This window comes from Anas platyrhynchos, chromosome 8 (genome assembly GCF_047663525.1).
Source record: "Anas platyrhynchos isolate ZD024472 breed Pekin duck chromosome 8, IASCAAS_PekinDuck_T2T, whole genome shotgun sequence".
In the NCBI taxonomy this organism is placed as follows: domain Eukaryota; kingdom Metazoa; phylum Chordata; class Aves; order Anseriformes; family Anatidae; genus Anas; species Anas platyrhynchos.
Genome location: NC_092594.1, coordinates 12,887,378 through 12,913,166, shown reverse-complemented (window position 1 = coordinate 12,913,166; position 25,789 = coordinate 12,887,378). Strand labels below are relative to the sequence as shown.

Sequence of the window (25,789 nt, the reverse complement as noted above, 5' to 3'; positions counted from 1 at the left end):
AGAGTGTGAGTAAAACAAAACAAACACCTTGGAGCTATTTAAGGCTGTATGTTCAGTGCAATTGGTTTCATCTTTTGAACTTTTCAATCTGTTCGCTTCCTTGCTGGTACCTCAGCCCACGTAATGCCTCTAACAGTTGACCTTATGTCAGTGATTTATCTGAAGGAGAGCTGTTATCCGTGGGGGATGTATGTTACACACATGATACGCACGTGAGTCTTCTGCAGGTTGGACTTGGGAAATTAGCTATTTTGAACAAATACCTCCTCAAAGCAAAACCTTAACACGACCTCTGCTTCGTGCTAAGAAAAGGGACTGACAGAAAGCGAGTGACCCAGTTTTCGTAGGTGGTTCTGCTTACCTTGAGATGGAGAAAATAATATTGGAGAACTGCCATAGTACTTCTTGGTTCAGGTTGATTAGTTCTGGTTGCGGGGGGAAGGGAAGACTGCAGTTGTGCTATATTTGTGTTATAAAGCTTATTTTGCATGCTATATTTATCGAAGAGGTATTACATGCAGAATATGCATCTCGCCAAGAGTTGCCTGAAATGTCACCTCCCGCACAAAGCTGTGGTGGGCTGGGAGCTGTGTAGTGCCTTCACAGGAACAATGTTCCTACTGGGTCCTCGGAGATGCCGTGGTGTTGGTTATCAGCAGATAACTACTCAGTGTCTGTGGGGTGCTGCTCTGTTGGGAAGAAGCCAGGTTATTCCCTTGTGCGACAAAGGTGGGGTGCCTGTGGCAGTGGGAAGGGCTGTGTCGGAGACAAAAAGAATCAATACAAAGCGCTCAAGGGGAGAGGGAAGGGGCCTGTAAGAAGTAGGGGGGGAAAAAAGTAAAAGAAGCTGGTATGCACTGGAGAGAAGGGTCAGGAAAAGCTGGAAGGTGGATCTGAAGGTGTATCAGCCTGTGGGATGCGTTGGGGTGTTGAGAGAGGACTGAAGACAGGATTTAAGATTTCTGCCTCGTTAAATACAGCTCCTGCATGCGGGGACAGGGGGCTCGTGGCCGCACGCAGGCAGGGAGGTCCTGGCTCGTGCCCTGCATTGCGTGGGGGCCTCCGAGCACAGAGGAAGATGTGTTGGTTTGTTCGGTCACTGGCAGGCTTACCTTGAAGTGCATTTATTGCCTGATACTCCGCAAGGGGTCAGTTTTTGAACTGGCTCCTCCCAATGCTGAGTTTGTAGTTCTTTAAACAACACACAACCAACACTTCCCCCTGCACCAAAAACCTTTGATTTTTTTCTTAAATTTCCCTTCCTATTGCTCCAAAGCAGCATCGTAGTACTTCCATATTATTCCATGATATTCCACAATAGTGTTTCCCATTACCCTATACTGTGTTATTTCAGCACTTCAGAAATTGTTCCACAAGGAAAAGTATGAATTGATGTATACTTTGGCAAAATGTCTAGTATTTTTTTCCCTGTGCTTTCCAGTTTACTCAGCATCATCTGGAGCTACCTTTCCTTTCCTCTTACTTTGCTTTGACAAGTTTAAGACTTCAGGCATTGTAAAATACCAGCTGTTTGTAACGGCTTGCAATATATAAAGTGTAATCTAAACTGTTATCTTTATTGTAATGTTTTGAATTTTTATGTTTCTGAGAAAGATGTTCCCTCAAAGCTCAGTGAATGCTGCCGACTCCGGTTCAGTATCAGGTGAGAACATGCACTTCAGGCAAATGGAAGGGAATGACCCTTTCTTTCATCCTGTATTAAATGACAGCAGTGAATGTGTTGGTGACATGAAACACAGAAGGATTATTAACAGGATATTTGATTCTCTGTGTTTTCAGAACATGAAGCCTTAGTCACAAATTGTGTAATAGAGAAGTATCATCACAATTTGTATGAGAGCCACTCATTTAAAACACTTGCAGACCTGCAAGTATGAACTAATGGAATTGGGGAAGTGACATTCAACTGTCTTGTTTTCTGATATAGGGATTTCAGACCTGGAAGTTACTGCTACTTCTAATCAGAATTTTGTTTTATATTTGGTTAGTAGGGATTTGGTTAGTCTGCCATTACCTATTTTTCTGCTACTTTTCTCTCCTCTAAAGATCACTTGAAAGGTATTTCAGGTGATAGAGGGAACATGGTTTGGTGTCTTGCAGAAACAAACAAAATGCGTATTTGAGGTTGGGGCTATAATAAGGTATTATCTGAAAAACAAAACAAAAACCCAGCTCCATAACCAAAACGAAGTGTTTTTAAGGCGTGTTTTTAACTGGTAGAGCTTAACAGGGGAAGTTGACTTGTATTGCCAAAATCCTTAGATGAGCCATTTAATCCTTGATACAAACACATTTATTCATCCATTTCAGTTCTGCAAGGCCATGCACTGAGTAATCTGTGCGTAGGGCACCGTGTGCCACTGGTGGCTTTCACATTCACATCACTTCGAGGCAAGAAGCAGCCTTACAGCCAGCTACAGTAGTCATTAGAGCTTGGCCCTGGCAACCTTTGGCTGTTGGAGCAGCCTGACTTCGCTGTCAGGTAGGAAACCTGGTGCTAAAGCACTGACTGCCCACACTCTAAATTAATACAGTAATAACACACAGGCTGTGAGTTTGCTGTCAGTTTCTTCTGTTTGCTTAGTCTAGAAGTAAATTACACTTAAATACTCCAGGGATTGGCTGTGAATCCCCCCAGCTACTGCTTCCCGTAGCCGTGGTGCCTTGTATCAGCGAAGGATGGCCGTGTTGCTTTTCCCTCTGAATTCCTCAGGGTGTGAGTGAGTGCCTCTGACTGTGGTGTGGGGTGGCTCAGGTAGGTAGGGGAGCACAGCGCTGCTGCACGGATGTGCCTGGCAGACTTCAGGCCTCTCTGGGTGGAGGTGCGGTGGTGACGTAGCCCTATCATGTGAACTGTAACTCGGGGTGAGCGCTGAGCATCCTACTCAGATCTGCAGGAATCAGCTCAAGCTTTGAATGCCTTCATCTGGGAGAACAGGGGTGAAGCAGAGAACATCAGCGGGAACGTTGAAGATGCTGCCTGCAGCTCCTTCAGCTCTCGGGCCAGCAGACAGGCTGGGAAGTGCCCCTGCACGCTGCTGCCTTTGGGCACCCGGTCAGTTGCTGTCTGCTTGGCTGAAGAAGAATTTCCTGCAGTCTTTGAGAACCTGATTTGTATCTAGGCAGATATTTTGAAAACCGCTTGGTGCTTCTTTGAGGCTTAAGTTCTGCATTTTGGAGAGCAGTGTTGGTTTTGCTAAATTGCACCCAGTTGAGTGAGGGAGCATTTAAGTTTCACTTTCTTTTAGTGGTTTACCCTCTGGACAGAGGGAGGTGGTATTTCAGGTTGCATAGTGTACTTCTGAACTGGCAATTGCTTATTTAAAAAAATTTTTTTTTGAACAATCCTGTTGAGCTTTGATTTCCCACCTACTTTTCCTCTTGTCTTGCTTGTTGTGGGTCACTCCCAGGTTTTGGGAAGCTTGGCATGAAGTTACAGTGCTGGGCCTTGCCCAGGGAGCTTGCTGAGGATGGATGTCCTCACAGGGCTGTCAATTCCAGGGTGTTCCTAGGGCATTTTAAGAAGCAGAGGCTATGTTCAGACATTCGGTGGGCTTTGACAGGTGTGTAGATGTTTTGAGTTGTTATGGAAGCTGGGAGCCATGAATGGGGCTCACCTGAGCCATTGTTGAGCTCTGCCTGTTCCCCCTTATGTCCTGCTGTGCTTTGTATCCACCAGAAGGATGTGAATTGATGCCAGTTGCTGCAGGTAAGCCATGAGCAAGTTATTCAGGGCCCGTGTTCAGTTGCGTTACTGCTGTGCCCGGCAGCACTGCCTACAGTGGCGTGTTTCCTGTGGGCTGTGCCGAGGCCACAGACTTTGCCATGAAGTACTCTGAGCAGGTGGCAGCCTTTGTGAAAGCTGAGGTTTAACTCCACACTTCTTCCCTGCAGCGTCTTTGGGTGGTACTGCTGGTGAGAAGGGCTCCACCTTACAGCGTGCCGGCACCTACAGGCTGCAGGCTTCACCAAGCCTTATGGAAGCAGCTCCAGTAATCCTGCTGTAATGCCTCTGCCCTTGTATCAGTCCTGTAGGTTCCTCTTCCAGAAGACCCTCCTAAGTTGATTGGCAGAGATGGAAGCCTTTAACAAGGCAGATATGAGGGGTGAAGGCATGGGTGTGAAGGCAGGAGCAGCTGAGCCTTGCTCCTATGCCAGGCATCACCCAGATCAGCAGCCTAGAGAGAGCCTCGGATCCAGCCCTGCTGAGCCATAATCGAGCAGCTTTGCAGACCCCTGGGAAATCTGGTTAATTTATATGATCTATGGCTGCTTCTCTGAGAATTTAGGCTTCTGTAGCTCGTAAGCCCCATTGTGCATCATGTTGTTTCAAGGGCACAAAGCGTTAGCAATAGTAAATGGAACACGACTTGCTGCCTAGTGTTAGAAATATTTATTAAGGAATAAAAAAGTGTTCTTGCAGTTCTGTGTGGGATTCCCAATTACAACGGCATAGGATTCCTGGATTTTTTTTGAAGAAATGGTAAGTTCTTTGCCTTCTCTGAATGAGAGAAATATAAGAAAATAGCTGCTAAAAACAAAACAAACCATCACACAACTGAAACAAGGAGTGTGTTTTGTAATGTTCTCCCGTAGTACCCCTTGGTAGGCGCGAGCTGGGAGGAGTAGGTCTTTTTTCTATCAGCAGCGTAACGATGGCCATGAAGTTGTGTGGCCTGGGGTTAGCGGTGACCGAAGGGTGAAATGTTCCCCTTTGGGGCAGAGCTGGTGCGCGGTGGGGTTTCCCTGTGCACACCCACTGATGGTGGCTGCCAGTAAGGACTTGGTCTTTCCATCTCAGACCTCGGTTGCCGTTTCTGTGCTGTGGGAGTTCAGGCCTGGGGAATTGTTCCCAAAAATTTTTGTTTGGAAATCCAGCTCCTGGGTGATGCATCATCTTAATTCTAGCGAGGAGTCGTGGTTTTGTTTCATGTTGTCTGTGAAACCCGTAGTGGAGCAGTTCTGCAAGAAAATTAAACCTCAGAAGGTTTTGCAGGAATGTCATCCCTGAGAGATGTTCTCTAAGCTATTTGGAAAAGAAACACAGTACTCAGTTTTTCCTGTTTCACGCTGAGTATCATTAGAGTTTGACCTTAAAATTCAGTGCTTCAGTGAAGTCACATTGAAGTTTGCACTTGAACATGCCTTTCATCTTGATCTGAAATAGCAGCAGATTTTGAAGTGTTAGGATTACTGTAGGATATTTCATTTCCCTGTCAGCTCTGCTAGCGATAACCTCTCCAATTTGCCTTGCTTTTCACGTTTTTCTCCGTTGACTCAGGCAGCTTGATCTCACTTATTGGAACCGGGTGCCCTGGCTGCTCTGTGATTACTAAGACGCATTGCTCTGACAGGTCTGGTTGCTTTAGGGGGGGATTTTTCCTTTCCTCTTGTCTCTGCTTCTCCCTCGCTTTGAGTCATCTCAGTCCTGCAGTCTGCTCCCTCCGCCCTCGTGCTGGGCTGGTGCCTTCACCTTCTTCATTCGCCTTGCCCCCACCCGCCCGGGTGTTTTCTCGTCTCTCCGGTGCATCTGTTTCCTCTTTAGCTTCTTTCCTGAAGCTTTTTCTTCCTTTCAGCTGGTTTCCCTGCCCTGTTGTCCTGCTGGCCTCATCTCCCTGCAAATCCTCCAAAACCTGTTTCCTGCGTCCCCTCCGGATGCCGCTTCCCGCGTGGCTGCCGGGTGGGAGGGCTCGTGGCGGAGCCGAGCTCCTCTGTGAGCACAGGCGGGGTGTCCAACACAGCAACACCAGGCCACACTTGAACAGAAGTCCCGTGTTAGGCTGTTTGCGACTACTTTTCAGCGATTAGTTTTCATAAATGGTGATAACTGGTAAAAGGAGAGCTATTTTCAACATTGCTGCTTCCTTCCCATTGCAGCCAGAGGCTCCACCATGCATGAGTGCGTCCCCAAAATTGCTTTGTTTTTCCCATTTACTCTGGACGATGGGGCAGAGCACTCTAGTGGGGAGTGATGAGGATGGAAGCCGGAGCTGGGAGTCTGCAAGGTGAATCGGGCACTGCTGCTGGGAGCTGCTCCTTCTGAAGGCAGCACCACGTGGCTCCTGCCGTCCCACCACGCTCGGGAGGTTTGTGTCACTGCGGCAGTGCTTGGGTCTTTTTTTTTTTTTCTGGGTTTGTGTCCTGAGGGAGTAGTTGGGGCTGGGAACGATGGTTATTTTTATCCACTTTTCTTTTTTCAGATTGATTTTCTGTGTTGCTTGCAAGGCAGAAATTGCCAGTCCTGCTGGCTGGCACGCTCATCGCGCAGCTCTCATGTTGGGCATCCATCTCCAGGGTTTCTTTTCCTTTCCCAGTAAGCTCTACTCACTCTTCAGGTGCTGGTAGAGGTGACAATTTTAGTTCTGCTTCCCAGGTTGGAGCTGAGAGCACTATTTGGAAAAATAAACAATAGAAAATAATTTGAGAATTTTAATTGGCCTCCCTCTGGCTGAGGACTTTCTGAGCTGTCAAAGGATTTCCAACAGGGTGGTGTCCCTGAGGGATTACCTCGATGACTAATGGTAACTGTAAATCAGTAAACGGAGAAATCAGGTTAGATGGAAAGTTAAAAATAACTTCATTGGAGATCACTTAGAAGCTATATTCCGACCTCAGTTTGCTTCTTCAGGTTCGAAGCTTTTGTAGTAGTGATTTTTAACTAGGGAAGTTCCTTTAAAAATTGAAGTACTCTTTAATTTAATCCTGTTAGTTCCCAGCCATTATCGTGTCTCTGTAGTCACTTACCAATGTGCTTAGTCTCATAAGTTTCCGCCTGTGCATAAAGGCAGCAATGATGCTAATTGCCTTGTCTTGGGGGGGGGATGCTATCATGCGTGTCATCTACACTTTGACCTGTTCCATTGAATTCCTGATGCTGCTTCTATGGGGTTTTCTCGGGTTTTCTGTTGAATACCCTTTTTCCTGTCTACAGAATGTTAGGAGTGGGCTATGAATTCATGAAGGTGTTTCTGTGCTTTGGGAAGTAACGCTGCACCTCAGCCTGTGCCTGAGCCTTTTGTGAAATAACATGGATTCCAAGGTTGCTTATGTTGGCAGGCAGAAGTAAACTGAAGAACTCAAGTGACTGCAGATGCGCTGTAGAGGTGCATCATTACCAGATACATGGTAGGTCTGCCCAGCAGACAGACTGGGCAGTAAACTGACTTGGTGAAACAGAACTGGAGGTAGGATGATGCATTTGTTTACTGGTTCTCTGCAGGTGTCAAAAAGAAATTAGAAATTGGCCACAGTGGCAAGGCATACAGGTGTTAAAAGGGAACATCATTTGAATTGGAAGATGTAAGACTTGCTCTCTACTCTAGAGCTTGGATTGCCCTCAACTACTTACTTTCATAGCTCTGCTCTCAAGTAGCAGTCATGCTAATTGATCTCCCTATAGATATGCTTTGAATGTTTCTCCAACTCTTTAATAAGTTTAAAAATCTGAGGTTTAAAACTATTTCCTGCAACGTAGATCTTGTGATTCACAAAAAAGAAGTGCAATCATCTAGTGTTACATTTACTGTTTTATTGTTTACATAGGCTGGTAAATACTACCCCTAAAATCCAATTGTTGTTTTAACTTGTGTTTTTGGTTTAATAAAAAAAAAAAAGTGTGAGAAGTTGCATCTCCCAGCTGTGGTATTGCTGCTGTCAATGGTTGGGTGGATAAGAACTGCATGGACACTTTGTCAGCTCCCTGTTACCCCTAGAGTAGCTTTCCTGGTGAATTACAGAGAAGGGACTGATGGCAAATTTAGTTAGCTTATTGCTGGCAGTGTGTAACTTGACTGGGGTTCAGCATGTGAGGTGATCTTGCTTCCTTGAGCCGCAAAGGTTTTTAGAGCCTGCGGGAGAGCTTGTCGCAGAGATGTACCGAGATGCTGTGGCTTGTGACGGAGCCGCTGAGCCTGGGGTGCATCTCGAGGCAGGCTCTGGTAGACCCGTGAGTCACGTTCGGAGATCAGTCAGCACGATCAGTTGTGTGTGGCACAGCACTGAGTCACAGCCTTGTGAGTTTCCAGTCCCTGGTGCAGAAAATACCCGCGTGGCTGCCCCTATGGCTTCATTTAGAAATGAATGAGTGGTATAAATGTTCAATAACTAAGCTATGTGCTTCAGGTCCCTACCCTATTTTTGCCTTCTTAAAAAAAATAAATAAGAGCTGATGTGCTCTTTCTTAAACAGATGTTCAGAAGTAGCACGTAATTGTTACAAATGGAGAAAGGCTAGTTTCTGAAAAAACACACGCGTCAATTGGGATTTCAATAAAAACTATGATACAGCCACAGAACTAGCTGCAAGGGTCTATTCTAATTGTCTCGCCTCTTCACTGCCCGTGTTTCACATAGCCTCACTCCTGATTCATTCAAAATGATGTTACTAAATCACTTTTCTGTCTTGTTGTTCACACTGTTTTCTTCACCAAACAGACAGGTTTGTTGCTACAAGGACTCCTCGCTGCTGCCCTGCTTATCTGGCTTCAGAGGGGAGAATTGGCCTTGCAGTTTTATCATGTCCACAAGTCTGAAAATAACTCTTACTCTTTCCCCTGTGCTGAGAACTATCTCCATACAGAGGCAGAGGAAAATCTGTCCTTGTTATAAATTCCCAGTTACAAACTACCGATGCATTGATTTTGGTATTTTCTAATCTCCACCTGCTTGGTTGTCTCACCAACCTATTGTGCCTTTTAGAGGACAGGAGCTGGTCCAGGACCGTGCTGTATTTTATTTACATTTTCTTCTATTTTGCTGACTAGTCTGTAGAATAGAACAACACCAAACAATCAGTTGCAAGCTTAGGCTTTCTGGACATTGTTATAGCTTAGCTCCAGTACTTGTTTTTAGTGTTAGATAAAAAGCAAACATCTGAAGGAATCACTTGTGTTTAAGTGATGTTCTGGTAGGCATTTAGTGAAGTGTTGCTGTTCAGAGGTCTGAAAGTATGTTAGAGCAGCTGCTTGTATTGGATTTGAATGTGTTCTTTTGTGTAATAGCTTAAAAAAAAAAACACACACAAAACTGCCTACAGCTTGCAGGCAGGCAAATGCTTTCACTGACTCTACAATATGTTGCTGTGTTTGCCTTTATGTATGCATCAGTGCCAAAACTAGTTACAGATTACGGCTCGTGCAAACATTTTTTTAGCCATGACAAGAGTGACTGTTGGTTTTTGTGTGGTTCTGTGCAAATATGCAGTGTCTGCTCTGATTTTAGTGCGCTTTTTAAACTTAATTTTATTGATGTTATTAAGTTCAGGATGATGGGGATGCTTCTGGTTAAAAAAAAAAGTTGATTTCTGCATCCTCCAAGCATATGTTGCTGCTAAAATAGTAAGTGGATTTGTTCTATCCATATAAGTGCCTTATGATTTTAATAGGCTTAATTAACTGAGCGCAGTAGGCAGGGTTCAGCCCCTTTGCCAGGTTCCTCAGAGCAGCAGCACGCTGCGCAGCGATTTCCTACGGTAGCACTTCTCAGCTCCCCTCCGAGCGAGAAGGCTTCCAGCACCCATCTGCGTATTCTTTGTACATTGGAGGGAGAAAAATGTAGGCAGGAAACTAATGGCAAGTGTTTATGCAGGCCTTCATTTGGGGATGGAGAATACCCACTGCAGGTGTTCCCGAGGATGTCTCAGGAGCTTGCTTTTTGGGAGGTCACCAGGACACCTGCAGCGATCGGGAGCCATTCAGGGGGAAGTCAATAGCTTGGAGGCTGGGATGGGTTCTGCAAATTGCTTTAGGGTGATCCTTAGCACAGTTCACCATCCCGTGACCCTGCAAGTACTGTGGCAGAACTCAAAGCGTGCTGTACATCTATAACTGGGATTAGGGTTTGGGTGGAGTACTCTAGTTCTTCTCCTGAGATGGCTGCATGGCAGGAGTGAAGGCTGTCACTGCAGGCAGGCTCCCTGGGCCTACAAGGAGTTACTATTACGGTCATATTTGGCATGGAGCAGGGGCTGGTAAGGCAGGCTGCTTCGCTGCCACTGATGTGCTCCACTTAAACTCCTGCTGTGGTGTAGCAAAGGGCTCAGGGTGACAGCCCAGGTAACCCTAGAGTGCTCTCTGCTGCAGGGATTTTGCTATATTTGCCCTGTGCACCCTTCTATTGTTTTAGGTGATCTAACACCATTTTGTGCCCTGGAATTTCGATTTCAGATTTTGTGTTTTCATAAATATCCTTCATCTTGACTCCACGCTTGTGGCTGTTTCACTTTGGGGTGCCGGACTGCCATCCTTTGAAGAAGCCGTGGGCTGTTCATCAGTGGGTTTTGAAGGCTGCTGCCAGGCTGTCAGCGTGGTTCAGCCCTGAGATCAGATGGGCTGCATGCGGAAGTGACGGTTGAATTTCCATGACCACTCACCCGTTTGCTGCTGCTGAGATTATCACAGCTGCTAATTCATTGTAGTGAAGTAGGTGTTTATGTGATCGATACATCTCCCACACAAGTTTGGGCTGCTTCAGTGATGCCTTTCGCTTTGGCAGGCAGCTGGGGTAAGTTAAGCGGAGGCAGCCTGTTAGCAGAGACCTCTGCCAGGACTTGGCTGAAGCATCTTATGCCAGGTTTACCTCTCGCTGCTTACCAGCATACTGAAGGAAGGAAACCTGCTGGTTTGTAAGGTGTCAGCATATTTTAAGCTGATTTTGTGATTGAACGTTGCCAATGGTAGAATTTGATCTAAACTTTATCAGTTCTCGCATGATAACTACTTATTTATAATATATATATATATATATATATATTATATTTCACTTGGAATTCCTGAATTAAGAGGTTCACATGTCACTGAAGGAGTGGAGCACAGTTGATGTAACACTGGCTGGATTTGAGAGTGACTCCACATGAAGAACATGGGTATAAATGCATTAGTTTCTATGTTGTTAATGTCGTATTTTAATTGACTTCTCTCATTTTCTGGAAGCTGAGAACTATGAATGCGTTTGTGTCCTGTTTATGTCAATATCACAAGAACTGCAGCTGTGGACCAAACCACTGTTTTGTCTCGCTCAGTATCTCATGATCATCTGGACCTGATTCTTCAGAGCAATAATCTGTTTTGGTAGCCATCTGTGGAGGATGTAGCACCCCAGGGTTTTTGCAAAGTGCATTTGTAGCAGCTTGTTTTGTGCCCAAAACATTCATTATGCTATTATGCATCATGGCCCATTATGCCACTGCAGTCTCCTGCTTAACCCGCAGCGTGCCTGTGTTGTGCAGTTGTGGCCTCCTGCTTTAACAAGGGCATAACTCCACGGGAGTGGGGTGGAGAAGGGCAGCAGGGGTTTTGAAGGTACGAAACTCATTCTGGTGAGGAATGGCTCAACAGAGAAGGAAGGTATTTTTCAGCTTTGAAAAGTATCAGGGTAAGAGGAGATTGTGATGGATGTCTGAGGGAGGAAAGAGCAAGCTGTTTGCTGTCCCTTCCTGTATGGAAATGGAGGGGTATGCAGGGGGATCCAGTGGAAGCAGTAGGTAGAAAGTTCAAAACAAGCACTGGGAGATGCTTCTTCAGCAAACGGAGTTAGAATGTGTGGTCTGCTGGGTCTTTTCTTTTTAGATTTTGGGTTGTGTGGTCTATGTAATGGCTTTTAAGTATTTTGGAAAAGCTCCGTCATTAACACTGCAAGTGTCTCTTAATGCTCGTTGGAGGTAATGCAGTACTAAAAATGATCAGATCGAATAAGTCAGAAATTGCCCAAATGCCTTCTGTCCTCTGGAAGACTTTCTGTGGTGTTTCAAGATCAAGTATCAGAGTTTTAGATCGCTGTAACTATTTATGGAATAGATGGTATTACACATTTTTCCTCAGCGTAGGTTGAAATAAATAAGTAATTTACTCTAAATATCTGCGTTTCTGTAGTTAGTGCAGGCCATGAAGGCCCTGGGGTGACACGGCCTGCCTGAGAACGTGTTCTGGGAGGCAGAGCGCGCTGGTTAACCACATGGGCTGCGCGCAGGGTGTGCTGCAGTCTTCTTGATGAAGAAAAGGAATTAGTCTGCAGTATTTTTGCTTTTAAAACCACTTTACCTGTCTGTGATATCTCAAGACGTTTGATGTAGAGTCTTACTGCCTCAGGCTTCCTGCTTTCCTGGTGCGATCAATTCAGCCTCGTCAGGTGTACGCTGACCCTGGCAGCAAGTTCTGCATTTGCTTGAGCTGTTGGGATGTGGCATCCCCTCACAAGAGGGGACGGACAGTCCTGCACCTCCACTCGCTGGGGAAACGGCAGGGCAGGCTGCAAGTAAATGCAGGCTTGAACTTGGTTCCCGCCTTGGTTCAAGGCTGGGTGTTGAGGCACTGGTACAGCACAGTGATCCACAGTGTCCCTACTGGGGGCAGAACCACAGCTGGAGCGTTTGGTGAATGAAGGCCACCTGTCTGCAGTCTTCTCATCTCACTAGAGAGTGGGAAGATTGGACGCATCTGGTACCCATTGCTCTACTTGATAAGGGCTTGTGAATCTGGGAATAGGAAAGCAGACTGGATTTGCTTTTAATAGATACCGCATTGCTACTGGGAAATGCTGAACTGCAATGCACGAGGTAATAGAGATTGCAGAAGGATCAGAACCACTCAGCCTGCTAAGTACAATGGTCAATATGTTAAAGCTCCAGAGAACATCACACAGGTGTACAAATGCAGTCAGTTTACTCAGTGAACACAAAGTTTTCACCTCCAATCCTGTAAGTTCACTGCTGGAATTGGTTTCTCAGAGATGCCTATTCCCACGGGTTTGTGGTTTGGGCTTCTGGACGTAGCTGTTCCACTTACGGAGCCGGCAGTCCGTGAAGTGCTCCCTGAGTATGTCAGAAAAGCCTGTCCTTGCTACTGAGAGCAGTAATACACTGCAAACCTGAAACGCCACACTAGCAAAAATAGAGCAGTGGATTCTTAAAATAGAGGACAGCCATGCTCATTTTGGGGCATTTGTAGAGAGCTGTACACCTTTAAGGTCTGGCTAGGAGTTGATCCCGTTATCACAAGAGCTTGGAAAAGCGTACTCAGGCAATTCAAGAAAACACTGTATTTCATGAATCTCATGTGTTAACACGAATGACAATGAGAATGTTGTTCTTCTATACTGAAAATCATACTGTGATCCGCCAGTAAGAAGTGGAAGAGGGTAGGAGTTCTTTGGGTTAGGTTCACCTCGAATAGATGCGCACTAACTTAGGGAAGGTTGTTCAGTTGGGTCAAATTTCCGTGACCGATTCAGTATTGACAGTTTGAGACCTTTCAAAATAAATGTTGAATCAATCATGTATAAAGTTTGGAAACAGTACTTAAAAGAGCACAAACGAGTAAAATTTAAAATTATTAAAAAAAATAATAAAGATAAATCTATACCTGGAGCCTTTCTAAAGGAATTTTGGTGGCTGAGATCCAGGTCTGGCCTTGTAGGCATGTCCAGGACAGGGGGCCACAACTTAATCCCTAAAAGTAGATCCAATTCAGATGATGAGTTGAGTTGAATGAGGCTGATTCTTAGGAGTGTGGAAAGGCATAGATAGGTAAAGGGATTATTTTTCTGTAATGAAGCTGAAGTTAAGTGTAGATCTTCTTTGTGAATTCTGGGTGGGGACTTCTATATGAAAATCTTTTGCCACACCTTCTCAGGGCTTCTCACACCCCAAATTAATTTCCCTTCCACAAATAGAGGCAAAAAACCTCTTCTCGTGTTGTTATACTAATGCCAGCGACTTGTAAAAACAAAACAGTCATGAATAAAAGATATTAAGATGCAACAGAACAGCATCTTAGTGTGCCAGGCCAGCAGTATGAAATGTGTTGGGGGCTCTCTTTACCCTCAGTGTGAAGATCTGTACTTCATACTGAGCTGTAAGCTTTTTCATGGGTTGTGTGGATGTGTTTTTTTTTTTTTTTTTTTAATCATGAAAACATTGGTGGTAATTTGTTTGAGATGTTCCATCTGTTTCGCAGTTTTCTCACTTCAGGTAGGCTGTAGGTTATGTATGTTTCTTCAACTAAGCTGAAAAGTGAATGGTCAGAAACCTCATGTTAGAACCCAAAAAAAGGCATCTTAGAAAGTAAGCGCCCTTTGCAGTTCTGCCTCCAACAGAAGTGTTTTCCATGGCACGGTTTGAAATAAAATTCCCAGCACAGTGACCGCTATCTCACTGACAATGGCAGTTTTATAAATAGGTTTGCCTGAAGCATTTTAACACCAAGAAGTTAACACGCTGTTCCCTTATGTTAGGCTTTTATTTATTTTTTTCTCCCGTGGTTTAATTATTAGAGTCAAATCTCTTATACAGTGGGAACAACCACTTCACTCATTTTTTTTCAGTCTGTTTTGATTTCTTTTTTAACCTTTGTTTTCAGTGTGGCTCTTCCTTTCCTGTTCCTTTTCCTGTGGTACTCTCTTCATTTCCTTGCTGCTGTTTTTCTCCTATTCCTGTTCTTCTCAGGACAGTTCCGTGTTTCCTTTGTTTTCCTGCCTTTTGGATTTGTTCATATAACACCGAGATACTTAGAGGAAGACATCTTAGGGATGCAGCTTCAGGACATGAGACGGATAGGGCTAGTCACTTGGAAAGGTAACTGAGCACAGAAAGCCCCTAGCTAACTGGTGTGCTTTGCATACTTAATACAGTATTCTAATTACTGCTCTTTTTGACGAGATACTGCAGGATAGACTTGTTAAGTCTTGCAAGCAGGGTGCAAAGGGCTCCCCCAAAATTGTTCTTTGCAACAGGATGCTGTCCTGAGCTCCCACCCCTGCCTCTCACTAATTACACTGATTACTTGGGGAATTCCTGTACGTAGGGCTCTGTGCTCAACAAATTGCTCTCTGCTTAGTGACTGAGTGATTTCCCCAAGCTCTGTTATATTCCTCACCTTGCAACGGGCAAAAGAAAAGGCTTCTTTCTTCCCCCAACCTGGTGATGCCTGTTCCAGTGTACGTGCTGGGACGTGGAAAGTGTTGGCTGAATGGGATTCTGTGACCGTTTACTAGAAGTTGCCAATTTCATGGCTTGTAGGAGAGCTTGATTTAAAAAACACAGATGATTTAAATGCTTCTTTGCCCTCGCGTTCAATCGGTGCTGTAGTGCCAGCATAGCTGAGGAGAGAGTCAGGAGTACAAGTCCTGAATTTTTTTTTTTTTTTCCCTGACCTCCCTTCACCCCATATCAGTACGAACAAAAGCTCAGCATCCTTTGTGCTTCCTCAGCTTTTTCAAGTTTCCATTTCCATTTTCTTTCTTTGAAGCACAGAGAAGAGCAAATGTACATTTAAAAAAAAAATCCTCCGTACTCAAGCCAAAATGCAATAGACACAATTGAATAGTAGTCAGTTAGGAATTTTAAGGAGAGCTTTGTCATGAATATTTAATTACTACATTAACTGGGCAAATAAAGAACATGCTATTAATATTCATACTGTGTTAGCAGTGGTTCAAAGGAATTTAATATGTTTTATAGTTCATACAGCATCCTGTGCGTTGTGTAGGCCTTCAAAGAAAGCCTGCATCCAGTAGCGAGTAACTCTACAGATCTCCCTGGCTGCTCTGCCTCTAGGATTTCACACTGAAGCATCCTCTCCGAATTAAGGAATGCCTGCTGTTCTCTGCAAAGCACAACTTGAAGCAAAATTCTTCACCGTTACGTTGTGGCACCAGTCCTGCATGTTCTGCTACCCAGAAAATGATTCCTGCCTTAAGTGGCTATGTGAGCAGCTAATGCACAGTCTGTAAGCAGCTGAGATGCTGCTAACGAGCCTGCTTCTTCCAGAACTCAGTGTGCTGATTCCTGCAGCATTATTAGTGTGTCTGCTTTGTAACAGAAATAAAGATATTTCTGGACAGTCCCTTCTGGAGGATGAAGGTTAGGAGTATTTAATATTTGGCTCGTTTGCTTCTGTTTACAGCTTTAAAAACACCGATTATCTGAACGATGGAGATGGTTTGCAAATCAAGCGGCCAAATGCAGAACTTTTAAAATTGAATTCCTTTGGTGTGAGTTGTGTGTTCTTCCTGTGTTTGTTTTTTTTTTTTTTAAAGGTCATTTACAAGTTAATATTTTATCTGAGTCAGAGTAATACTCATTTGTGGCTTTGTTGCACTCAAACCCAAGAAGTTCATGAGATGACCTTTTAGCTTTCATTAGCGTACTGAAAGTAGGAGCACTCATCCTCTCCCATGGACATGGTCTTCACATTCCTTACAGCCTTTTGTGTCACCTGCCTCAGCAGGACTTCGGATCTAAAAGATCTGCACAAGAAAAGTTGCACACAGACAATACAAATATTAAACCTCTGTTCGTGATTTCAATATTGCTTTTCCTTCTTGCTGGCTCAGGAGAAGACATTAATAGATGCTGAATTAAGACTTCATCATTGGGTCCGTACTTCATTCACTGAGAATCCTTACAGCTATTTTTACTGCATATAGTGATAATTACCCCTGTTGGCAGAGCAGAACTAATCTAATCTGCTTTGGCTGCTGAAATCCGTGAAGGAGCCAGGAATGATTTCTGTGATGAATTGTTAACCCTGAGCATGCGGTTCTGCCAGTATCACAGCAGGCCACTGCTTTGTCTGAGTACCCAGTCATTGGATGGTGACAGTGGTTAAAAAAAAAAAAAGGAAAAAAAAAAAAAGACATTTAATAGAGGTATAGTGTGCAGCTGTTTCGGTAACCCTGCTTTCGGGATGGGTCTGTCAGATGGCATCTGCTGGGAGACTGTCCAGCCTGGCTTGCAAAGAGGAGCCTTTGCTATCAAAGATCAAATCTAGCTGTAAGAACCCAATTTTCTTCCTTTATTGGATATGGCTGAAAGAATTTTACTTTTTGTGTATATTCTCTGCAAAAGGGTGGAAATAAAAATGAGATCTGTCCAGCTAATCTTTTCTCATCAGCATCCCCAAAAGTGGGCAGGAAAGGCAAGGAGCCTGTGTTCAGCGCTAAGTGCTGGGGCCTGGGAAGGGCATGGAGGTGTTCTAGCAGGGGTCTGGTCTGTTCCTCTGCTGTTCTGCTGCCTTCTCTTTTTTGCTTAATTCTGCTTTCTCTAGGGCCATAAATAAGGACTGACAAAAAAAAGTCTCCCATCTTCACAAGCCTGTATGTGCTTTCTTGCACGCACCATCAGAATTGCACAAAATCAGAAAGCAAAACAAAAGATTTTTCCTTCTGAGATGCATGAGTTGAGGCCACATTTGCTCACCTGATTACTTCCCTTTTATACACTTGCTTTGAATGTCTGGCCTTTCCTCAGCTGTTTTTGTAACTAATGGTTGCTGTTACCCAAGATGCTGCCCTTTTGGGCTGCGTGGCTGATGTGGCTGTATAGGCATGGGCCAGTAGCTCCAGCCGTGCAGTTCATCACGTAGCGCTGCCAGAGGTCTGGCAGGAGGGGAAGCATTCAGAAGTCTTTCTCATTGACAGGCCCCGCTCTTCCCAAAGGAAGAGTGGTAAGGTGGTTTGAGAGGGCAACTGGCTACCCCAAAATCCTCTTCACCTGTGCTTTTACTTGTCACAGCTCCTACAGGGCCGCTGCTGAGTGACTGGCCGCAGTGCTGGCTGTTATTGGGAGCCTCCTGCAGCCTGTGTAGAGCTGGGACTGCGGCATCACAAGGCCTGCAAAGTGTGGTGATGGAGGGGTAGCTGTGGGATGTCTGGAAGAGTAATGGTGCCTGTTTAAGAAGCAGTGGAATCTAGTTTGCCAGCTTATTTTTAAAAGGAAAGGAAAAAAAAACACCTTCCCCCAGACATAGAGTAACAGTGGGCTGCTTTGTATTCCTGCCCGTTCGTAGCTGAGCGCCTCTTCAGGCTGTCTGAGGTGCTCGGACTTCTGTTGGGTCTGTGCTTGGTGTTTGGTCCCGGCTTGTCCTGAGTGCTACGAATGGCTGTTGGTACGGGTACAAATATGAGGAAAGCTTGCTTCCTTGCTTATGGCGAAAGCCCTATAATAAAAGGAGAAATAAAGATGAATTTCTGTGTTTTCCACTCTTAGCAATTAAAAAAAAGAAGTAGTAAGTGTGGATTAGAATTCTGCCCGCTCTAAATACTTGTAGTTTCTGGAGCTGGGTTTTCACTTGCCTGACTGGTGTTGCTATGTTAGAATTTCATATAAATGTCTAACGGCAGAATTTGATCTTCAGAGCTCTTTGTGTTGGTGTCTGAACTCCCTTAGGAATACTTTTAGTACAAAAGGTACGTCTGGGTATGAATATGGTCTCTACCAACAGACCTACCTTCCATTGAAGTACTTCATTGCTAAAACATATTTTCTGAGAAATACCTCTACCTCTATAGAAATAGAGGGAATAGGAAATTGATTTTTTTTTTTTTCTTTTGCATTTCATGTTTCACTTCATTAGAGGACTGGCTAGAGAAATCAGTCTTCCCTCTGGGCAGCTATAGTCCTGCCTGTGCTTTTTGTGTCTAATAAGTCATTTCTATTCAATTCCCTTTGTAAAGTCTTTCTATACATTTGTCAGCACCCATAACCATGCGCTGTGTTGGAAAGCCTGAAATAAATGCTGCTTTTTGTGTCGAGTAGCAAGCGTTACAGTAGCAAACAGCATGCTTTTTCTGTGGAACTAAGTATAATTTGGTTTGCCCACTCTTACCCAATTTAAGCTCTTACAAATACAGTACCAATTACATAAACCATATCTGTTGCTTTTTTTTTCTGGGTGGTAGATTTTTTTTTGCAAACTTGTTCTTTGTTTCTTCAGTTCTATGCATATTACCTTAATACCTCTTGAAAAATTAAATGCAGTGCAGAGCAGACCAGAGGTCACTAAAACTCTGATCTGTTGCATTAAATAACACAAGGGCTTATCAAAGGAGTGGTAACATCTCAGCAGCCCTGACAATGACAACATCATCCATTTGTAGAAGTGTAAGTACCTGTGTGGTGGCGCACCCAGGGTGCTTTAGAAATACCTTGAATAATCTGCACACATTTTGAAAGGAATTTTTTTCCCCTTGTCATATTAAACACATCTCATGGCAATATTTCTCCAGCCTTGCTGCCAGATGAACATCCATTTCTGTGCAGGGGGTGGTGGGGTTGGCTGGAGCTGTCCCCCATTTCCACCTGTTTGCAGGGTCCTGGCCATCCCTATGGATGGTGATTTTTGATGATGCGTCTCTGTGTGTGCTCTCCTCTTGTGCTACAACTGAAGAAAAGACAGACGAGCTTTATTTTTCACTAGTGTATGTGTTTTGGGACTTGTGGCTTGAACCATCCTACTGCAATAATTTTGTTTAGCAACATATTAAGATTCCTAGGTTGTGGTGTCCTAACATAGCAATGAACCCTTTGCAATGAACCCCTTTTTTAAAAAAACAAACAAACAAACAAAACTTTTTTTAAAAGTATGTTTTTAAGTTGCCTTCTACTGAAGAGGCACCAGTTCTTGAACTGAAAGACAACATTTCCTGTGGAGGAGACTTTCAGAGATGAGCGATGTCTAGCTCTCCTTGCATCTGTATGAGAACTGCTCGTCATGCCTTTGATCTCCCTGTGGTGTACCAAAGCATAATGTTTTTGTTTGAAAATGAAACACAAAAATGTAGTAGGTTTCCAAATATCCTGAGGACTATACATATAAGTGAGAGACTGCAGACTGATGCTGCCTTTCTCTTATTGCCAGCGAGAAGGGTTGTCTTCTGTAGAGCTTCCTCAGTTTTACGCGTGTGCACTTTTTTTAATTTGGAGGTTTCTTTTACTAATTTGCACTTCTTCATACAATAACCACAGCGATAAAAATCTTTGTTTTCATTGAGAAAATTGTTTCTGTAGATGATTACAATATAACATTCTGGAAAATTTTCTGAAAGCTTTCTGAATAGTATAATTAAGTGACTTTTGGAAAATATAAGTAGTATATAACATGCTTTGTAAATACTTTATTTTCTCATATGCTTTATTCAAAAATATGTGCATATAATATGAACATAGCTTTAGTAGTCTGAGGTGCATTCAGGTAGCTGCTGTGGTTAGCTTAATAGTTCAGAAATAAGCCTTTCATTTTCAGTTTTGCAAGAGCTAATTGATGGCTCATGAATCATGAGATGCTCAGCTAAACCCACTGAGGTTTCTTTGGACTAGCAGGGGTTGGTCTGTGTTGTCCGGAGGCCTGTTCTGGTAAAGGCACCGTTTGGCACGCTGTAATTGATGATGTGGTCCCATCCCAAGTGCAGGTAGGTTTGACAAACGCGTAGTCTGTGGTTTCTGGATCCTACAAGAAATGCAATGTAACTGCCGTGTTGTCTTGGGGTTATTGAATATTAGATTAAAATTATGTCAAGCCTGTTTAACATATGATACATGATAAATGCAATTTGCCACCTAATGAATTGGTGAGTATTGAATATAAGACAAAATGGGGGGGTGGGAGGAGGACTGGAATCTTCTTTGGTTTTTCTGTTAGAACATACCTAAGGATTTCATTTCTTACTTGCAACGTAGGTGCTTTAACATTGCCTAGCCCACTGTTTTTAATGGAAAACTTTATTTCATGTAATTTGCTTTCCCATCTGTCTTCTGTTATAGCAGGCCTCTGTTAGGGAAACTTTGAGAAGTTTTGCAGGGTGGGAAGAGCATTTTGTTTGTGTGTACCTGCTGATGCGTTGAGCGCTTAGCTACATTAAAAAGCCAAGTGCAGCTCCTGGAAATACCTGTGGTGGATCTAGGCCAGATTTCAGGCCCATGACAGCTCCTGTCCTTCCCTTAACTTTAGGTTTTCTTTAGAGGTAAACAACTTAATGCAGCTGTGAGCTTTTTGTTGGGAAATGGCATTGCTAATGATCCTAAATTCAAAAATTTCTAGGTGTTAAAAAGGCAGCTGAGTGTTTTCAGTGAGGAGAGAAATTAGCAGCTGTGAGAACTTCACTGCAAGTAAATCAGTGTTTAGGCTGAATCAGTACTCTGCATGGAGAAACCTCGTAGCCTTTGGCCTGTAAGAACGATAATAATAACAAAAAGAAGAGGATTGCTGTTCTGTACTCATTCTCCGGCACTTTCTGACAGGGCTAGGGTGGAAGGAGTGCGATGCCTTGTATCTGTTAGCAGGCTGTATCTCCTAACTGTGTAATTGTGACTTGAAAACTGTAATTCGTGCGAAACCAGAGACACTGGTGATACTGACTGAGCAATCTAGGCACGTTTCCTCAAATTTTGGCAGGTTTAACTCAGGCCAGTGTGACTGCAGCGTGCTGACTGGGCAGCCGTGGCCGCAGCCCAGCACCAGCTGCCCGGAGCAGGTGTGGGCCTGAGGATGGCGCTGAGGGGAGCCTGGGCCGAGGTCCCGGCTCTGGTGGCCCTTTAGGCCCTGTGTGGATGTCGTCAGTCTCACCAGGGCTCATCCTGCTTGTGTGGTGATGGCTTCTGTGGCGCTTTGTGGAGAGCTTGGCTGTCGCCTTGTCCTCAGCCCCTGGAGCTGTCCACTCTTCAGGTTTCTCCTGTTGATCGGTGCTTTTCCATGTATAATTTCTTAATCAGTCTGATCCACCAGGTGCCCTGCTTTTCCTGTACCTGGTGGGTTAGCTCTGTCTCAGAGGTGAATTCAGGCTCTCTGTTGCGTTGGTGTTTCGTTGTCCCAGGCTGAAGGCAAAGCAGTGACCCGTTTCGTCTGACTGAGCAGTCTGGGGACTGCTTTGCACTCCGGATGTGTATGGTTGTGACACTTGTTCTGTACTAATTCCAAAAATACTGTTTTTATGTAAACGATGTGAAGTCAGAACTTGCAGCAATGCTATGATCAGTCGTAATGTAAACAATCCACGTTCTTACACATCCACTACAATGTGGAGAGCTCCAGGAACTCTGCTCTAATACTGAGCTGCTCTATAGGTACCAAATGCATATTCACAGCACAGTGCTGTGTTATTTGAACTGCCATTGCTTATAAATACTGTGTTTTGCTTTGTACTTTACTGCATAGAGGATCTGAAGGACTTGGCAATGACAGCTTTGTGGTGCTAATGCCCTTGTAAGCAGACAAAGGGGGAAACAGCCCTTGTTTCAGTACAGAAATCCAGGTGGTTTGAGGATATTACATTTCCAATAGATAAATTGTAGAGTACTTTCAACTGCAAATTTCATCTCCTCTTGTGGTCCACATGGAGAGTATGTATTCATAAGGTCTTTACTAAATTTGTACGTGTGATCACTAGACATTCAAACTAGACTTTCACCTTAACAACTGAAGATACTTGATGTGTATGTAGAATAACTTATTTGTATGAATAGCTTTATTAAGGTACTCATATTTGAAACCCTGCAGTCTTACTTTCGTTCTATATTTTCTTGTCTGTCTAAAACTGAAAAGTAAGTCTGCTTTTAAAGTAACTTGTATCTAGTAGCATATTGGCATTTCTTTGTTTACGTAAAAAGAAAATTCTCCATTCAGAATTTGGTTAACACTTCTGAGTCTGAAGGGAATATCTGACTGAAGTATGAAGTTCATAGCATAGTGGAAGTGCTGACTTAAAACAAACCAAACTAAAAATAATTGAGTTCATGAGTTTTATAATATATTTGGGACCAAAGAGAGCATACACATTTCTGATTGATTCACTTAATACTTAGCATTTTTATTTTCTTTCCCCTAGTTTCTTTGCTTGAAGAACATAAGGACCTTCCTTTCAGCATGTTGTGAAATATTTGGGATGAAGAAAAGTGAGCTTTTTGAAGCATTCGATTTGTTTGATGTAAGAGACTTTGGAAAGGTAAGCATTCTTTTATCATTATATCCTGAGTGGCACCCATGTTCTGCTGCTTGAGGATGGAAGACCTTTTTGGTAGATGTGGGGCAGAAATTGTAACTAAGGGATGGGCGTTCACTGGGGGAAGAACCACAGTGGGGAAGAATTAAGAAAGCAGAGGAATTAAATTGAAATTGGAGGCTAATAAAGAGTAGAGGAAAATCCGTGGTGGAAATTTTTGAAGGTGTGAAAAGTAGAGAGAAATTAAACATGATTGAAAGATGCTGAGTTAAAAGTGGATGTGAAAAGTATGTGAAGATGACAAAATGTGGGTGAGCACTACGTGGTGAAATCACTTCTGATTTAAAAAAAAAAAAAAAAAAAAGTGGAATCAAACCCTGGGCCTTTTCATTGTAAGACCATGTGATACACAGCATGTTTCTTCTGTCTCAAGCCCTTGAAATTCGTTCATGTATCTTCCCTTGCAATTTTGTTTGCTGCCAGTTGTTTTTTCAAGCTATTGGGTTTTCTAGCCCGCTGTAAAGCTCATGTACAGCTGTGGTAGGTTAATGTGCCTATTCTAATTTACACAGCCATAAGTATAGTCTTCTCTAAACCTGTCACTAGTTATTCTATATATATAAGATTTTTCCAGTATATTGTTCACAGCCTCCCACGTATCTGTTTGATCTGTCGTTGCCAGCATATGTTCAGTTCAACTTCGGTTTCTGCTTTTGAGTCATACAGTATCATTACCCTATTTCCACAGAAAAGGATCTAGAATTTAACTGAGGTAGTAGCAAAAATAGTTATTTATTCAAATTTGTTATATTTCAAGCATTATTTCATTTTTTTAAGGTATTGTACTTTCACTAACTTTTATGTGCTGCCCTTTTTGTAAGTAGATGCAGAGGTAAATCTGATCTAAGAGTGCTGGCATGAATCAGGGCTGCAGTGTGACTGAGTGTTTGACAAGGCTCAGTGAATAGTATTAACCCAAATATCCTTTTCTGAATCTTTTGTCAGGTTTTTGGTCCTTTTTCATTTTTTTTTTAAACAGATAAAGCTGGTAATCTCACTTGTTACTTCTGGATGTTGAATGTCTTTTGTCATAAATTATATTTAAAATAAAACATTTGTTAAAACGGTCTTTTTACAAATTTAGTACGTTTCTTATTTTAGAAAAAAAAATCCTTTTGTGCAAGTAGCAGAGGAAATAGCTGGTTTTGACTGTCTTTGTGCGGTATCAATGTTTCATTCAGGTATTTAGTAAACCAGATATCTTAACGTTTGCATCAAATCTTTGATGTGTATGCCTAATGTCTTTTATTATTGTAGTTTCTAATTCATTGATTGTTTTCATGTTTCCTGCTACATGAATGTACCCAGCCTGTTTTTAAGCAGTCTGATTTTGAAGAAATATTTTACAGTACAAATTATTGCTGTATAATTGAATACAAGTAAACAAGTTCTGAATTAAGGCTGAATTTAGCCCAGCACAAATGTCTCTGACACTCTTTACTTGTAGTTGTAACAGAGTTTATTTTAGAACATGTTTTTATGTAAGTAGAATAACTTGTTTAAAACAACAACAACAAAAAACAAGTCTTCCATCCAAGGTATTTACAATTTCCCATCCCAAAGTAAAATTAGATCCAGAGACTTGAAGTTGTTCTGCTTCTGTTGCCACAATACAGCTTAAATGGACTTAGTATTCCTGGTACTGTTAATTCAGTATTATGGGTGGTGATGTGCTTGCTTGCAAGCAGTGTTTTTATTATAGTCTTGGCCTGTTCAGTGGCCATTGTCACCTTTCATGCAGAGCTGCCAGGTAAAACTGCAGCGACAAATTTGGAAGACATGGGTCTGTGGGATTCTTTAGAGAGATGAACTGTGTGTGAAGTAACAGCTGCTTGTGCAGAGGTGGAGATGACAAACTGAACAAGCCTGTGCAATCCTTCCAAAAGCTGTGCAGGGCACACCTCTGGGCGCATAATCGCTCTGCTGTTCAGCTGCTGGCATTACATGCTTGTGTGACTGCTTGCATGCAGGTGAAGGTTGCAGTGTGCAACAGGTCTGTTGATCTGTATTTTTTTACTAGCCTCTGCAATAGCATTATGCTGAGTGGGTTCTATAATTTAAGTTACATGTTTGCACAGTTAGCTTGAGAGCATTTGAAGTGGCATGGGATTTCATTTCTAATAAGGTACCTCTTTGGAAATTCTGATTTGCCATTGCTAGCGTTGAGAATAAGCAAACTTAATTTTCCAGTTGTTTTTTGCTTCTGAACTTTCCCCTTAATTATTATTTATTCCTGTGAATAACTGCTCAAATGTAGTCCTAAATCTCTAGCTTGCTTGAATTCAAATTGAATATTGTACGTATACAAAAGGCCAAAAAAGTAGCGCCCCAGATTCTTCCTGCTACTGCATGCAGCTAGCTAACTTTGCTGTTTCTAAAAATAATTCTCCAAACTGCTCTCCCTAAATATGCCCAAAATATGAATGATTACAGGCAAAAACAAGTAACATAGGAAGGCTTAGAAAGCCTCTGAGACACATGAGTTTCTCAGACTGTTGACCCAAATGGGTGTTGTTTGTGTGATTTCCACAGCCTCTGAAACATCTGAATACCCAGGGAGCCAGACAGGAGCTGTCTCGAGTTGTCAGAAGTTGGCAAGTACTTTTCAGTGCTGAGATGTAAATAAACTGTTGCTGAGGTGATGTGAAGCCTTACATAGTTGGTACTTTTAAAAGTTCCAGTTAAATTTAAGTAGTTTTTTTAAACCCAGACACCTGAGTTTGTGATCTTAGGATAAAATTCTGCTTTATGACAGATTTTAATGAGTAAGCACGCTAACGGGGGGAAGATGAGAAATGTGTCAACTGTAAATGAGCAATATGCTTTCAAGGAACTAAGATTGAAATGGAAAAAACATGCCCTAGTGATCAAAATCATCTGTTTTTGAAATATATTTGTCAATTTTTTTTTTAAACAGTGGAGCAAAACCCTGTGCCATGGCGGTAGTAGCTGTATGCTGTCCATATAGTTATAGGCCTCTTACCAGCCTTGGGAAACACTGG

The 25,789-nt window shown here is 43.1% G+C and overlaps 1 protein-coding gene across 4 annotated transcripts in view; it reads left to right on the top strand.

Annotated features, from left to right (window-relative positions):
• VAV3 (vav guanine nucleotide exchange factor 3) overlaps nt 1-25,789 on the top strand; it is a 182,576-nt gene that overhangs the window by 24,038 nt on the left and 132,749 nt on the right. For 3 of the 4 annotated variants that reach the window (XM_072041523.1, XM_038182697.2, XM_027463277.3), the window contains one exon: nt 22,614-22,730. In XM_072041523.1, coding sequence (XP_071897624.1) covers nt 22,614-22,730 — 117 coding nt within the window. Of the gene's footprint in view, nt 1-20,917; nt 20,960-22,613; nt 22,731-25,789 lie in introns of those variants that run through there. The other variant, XM_038182698.2, reaches the window with a different exon arrangement.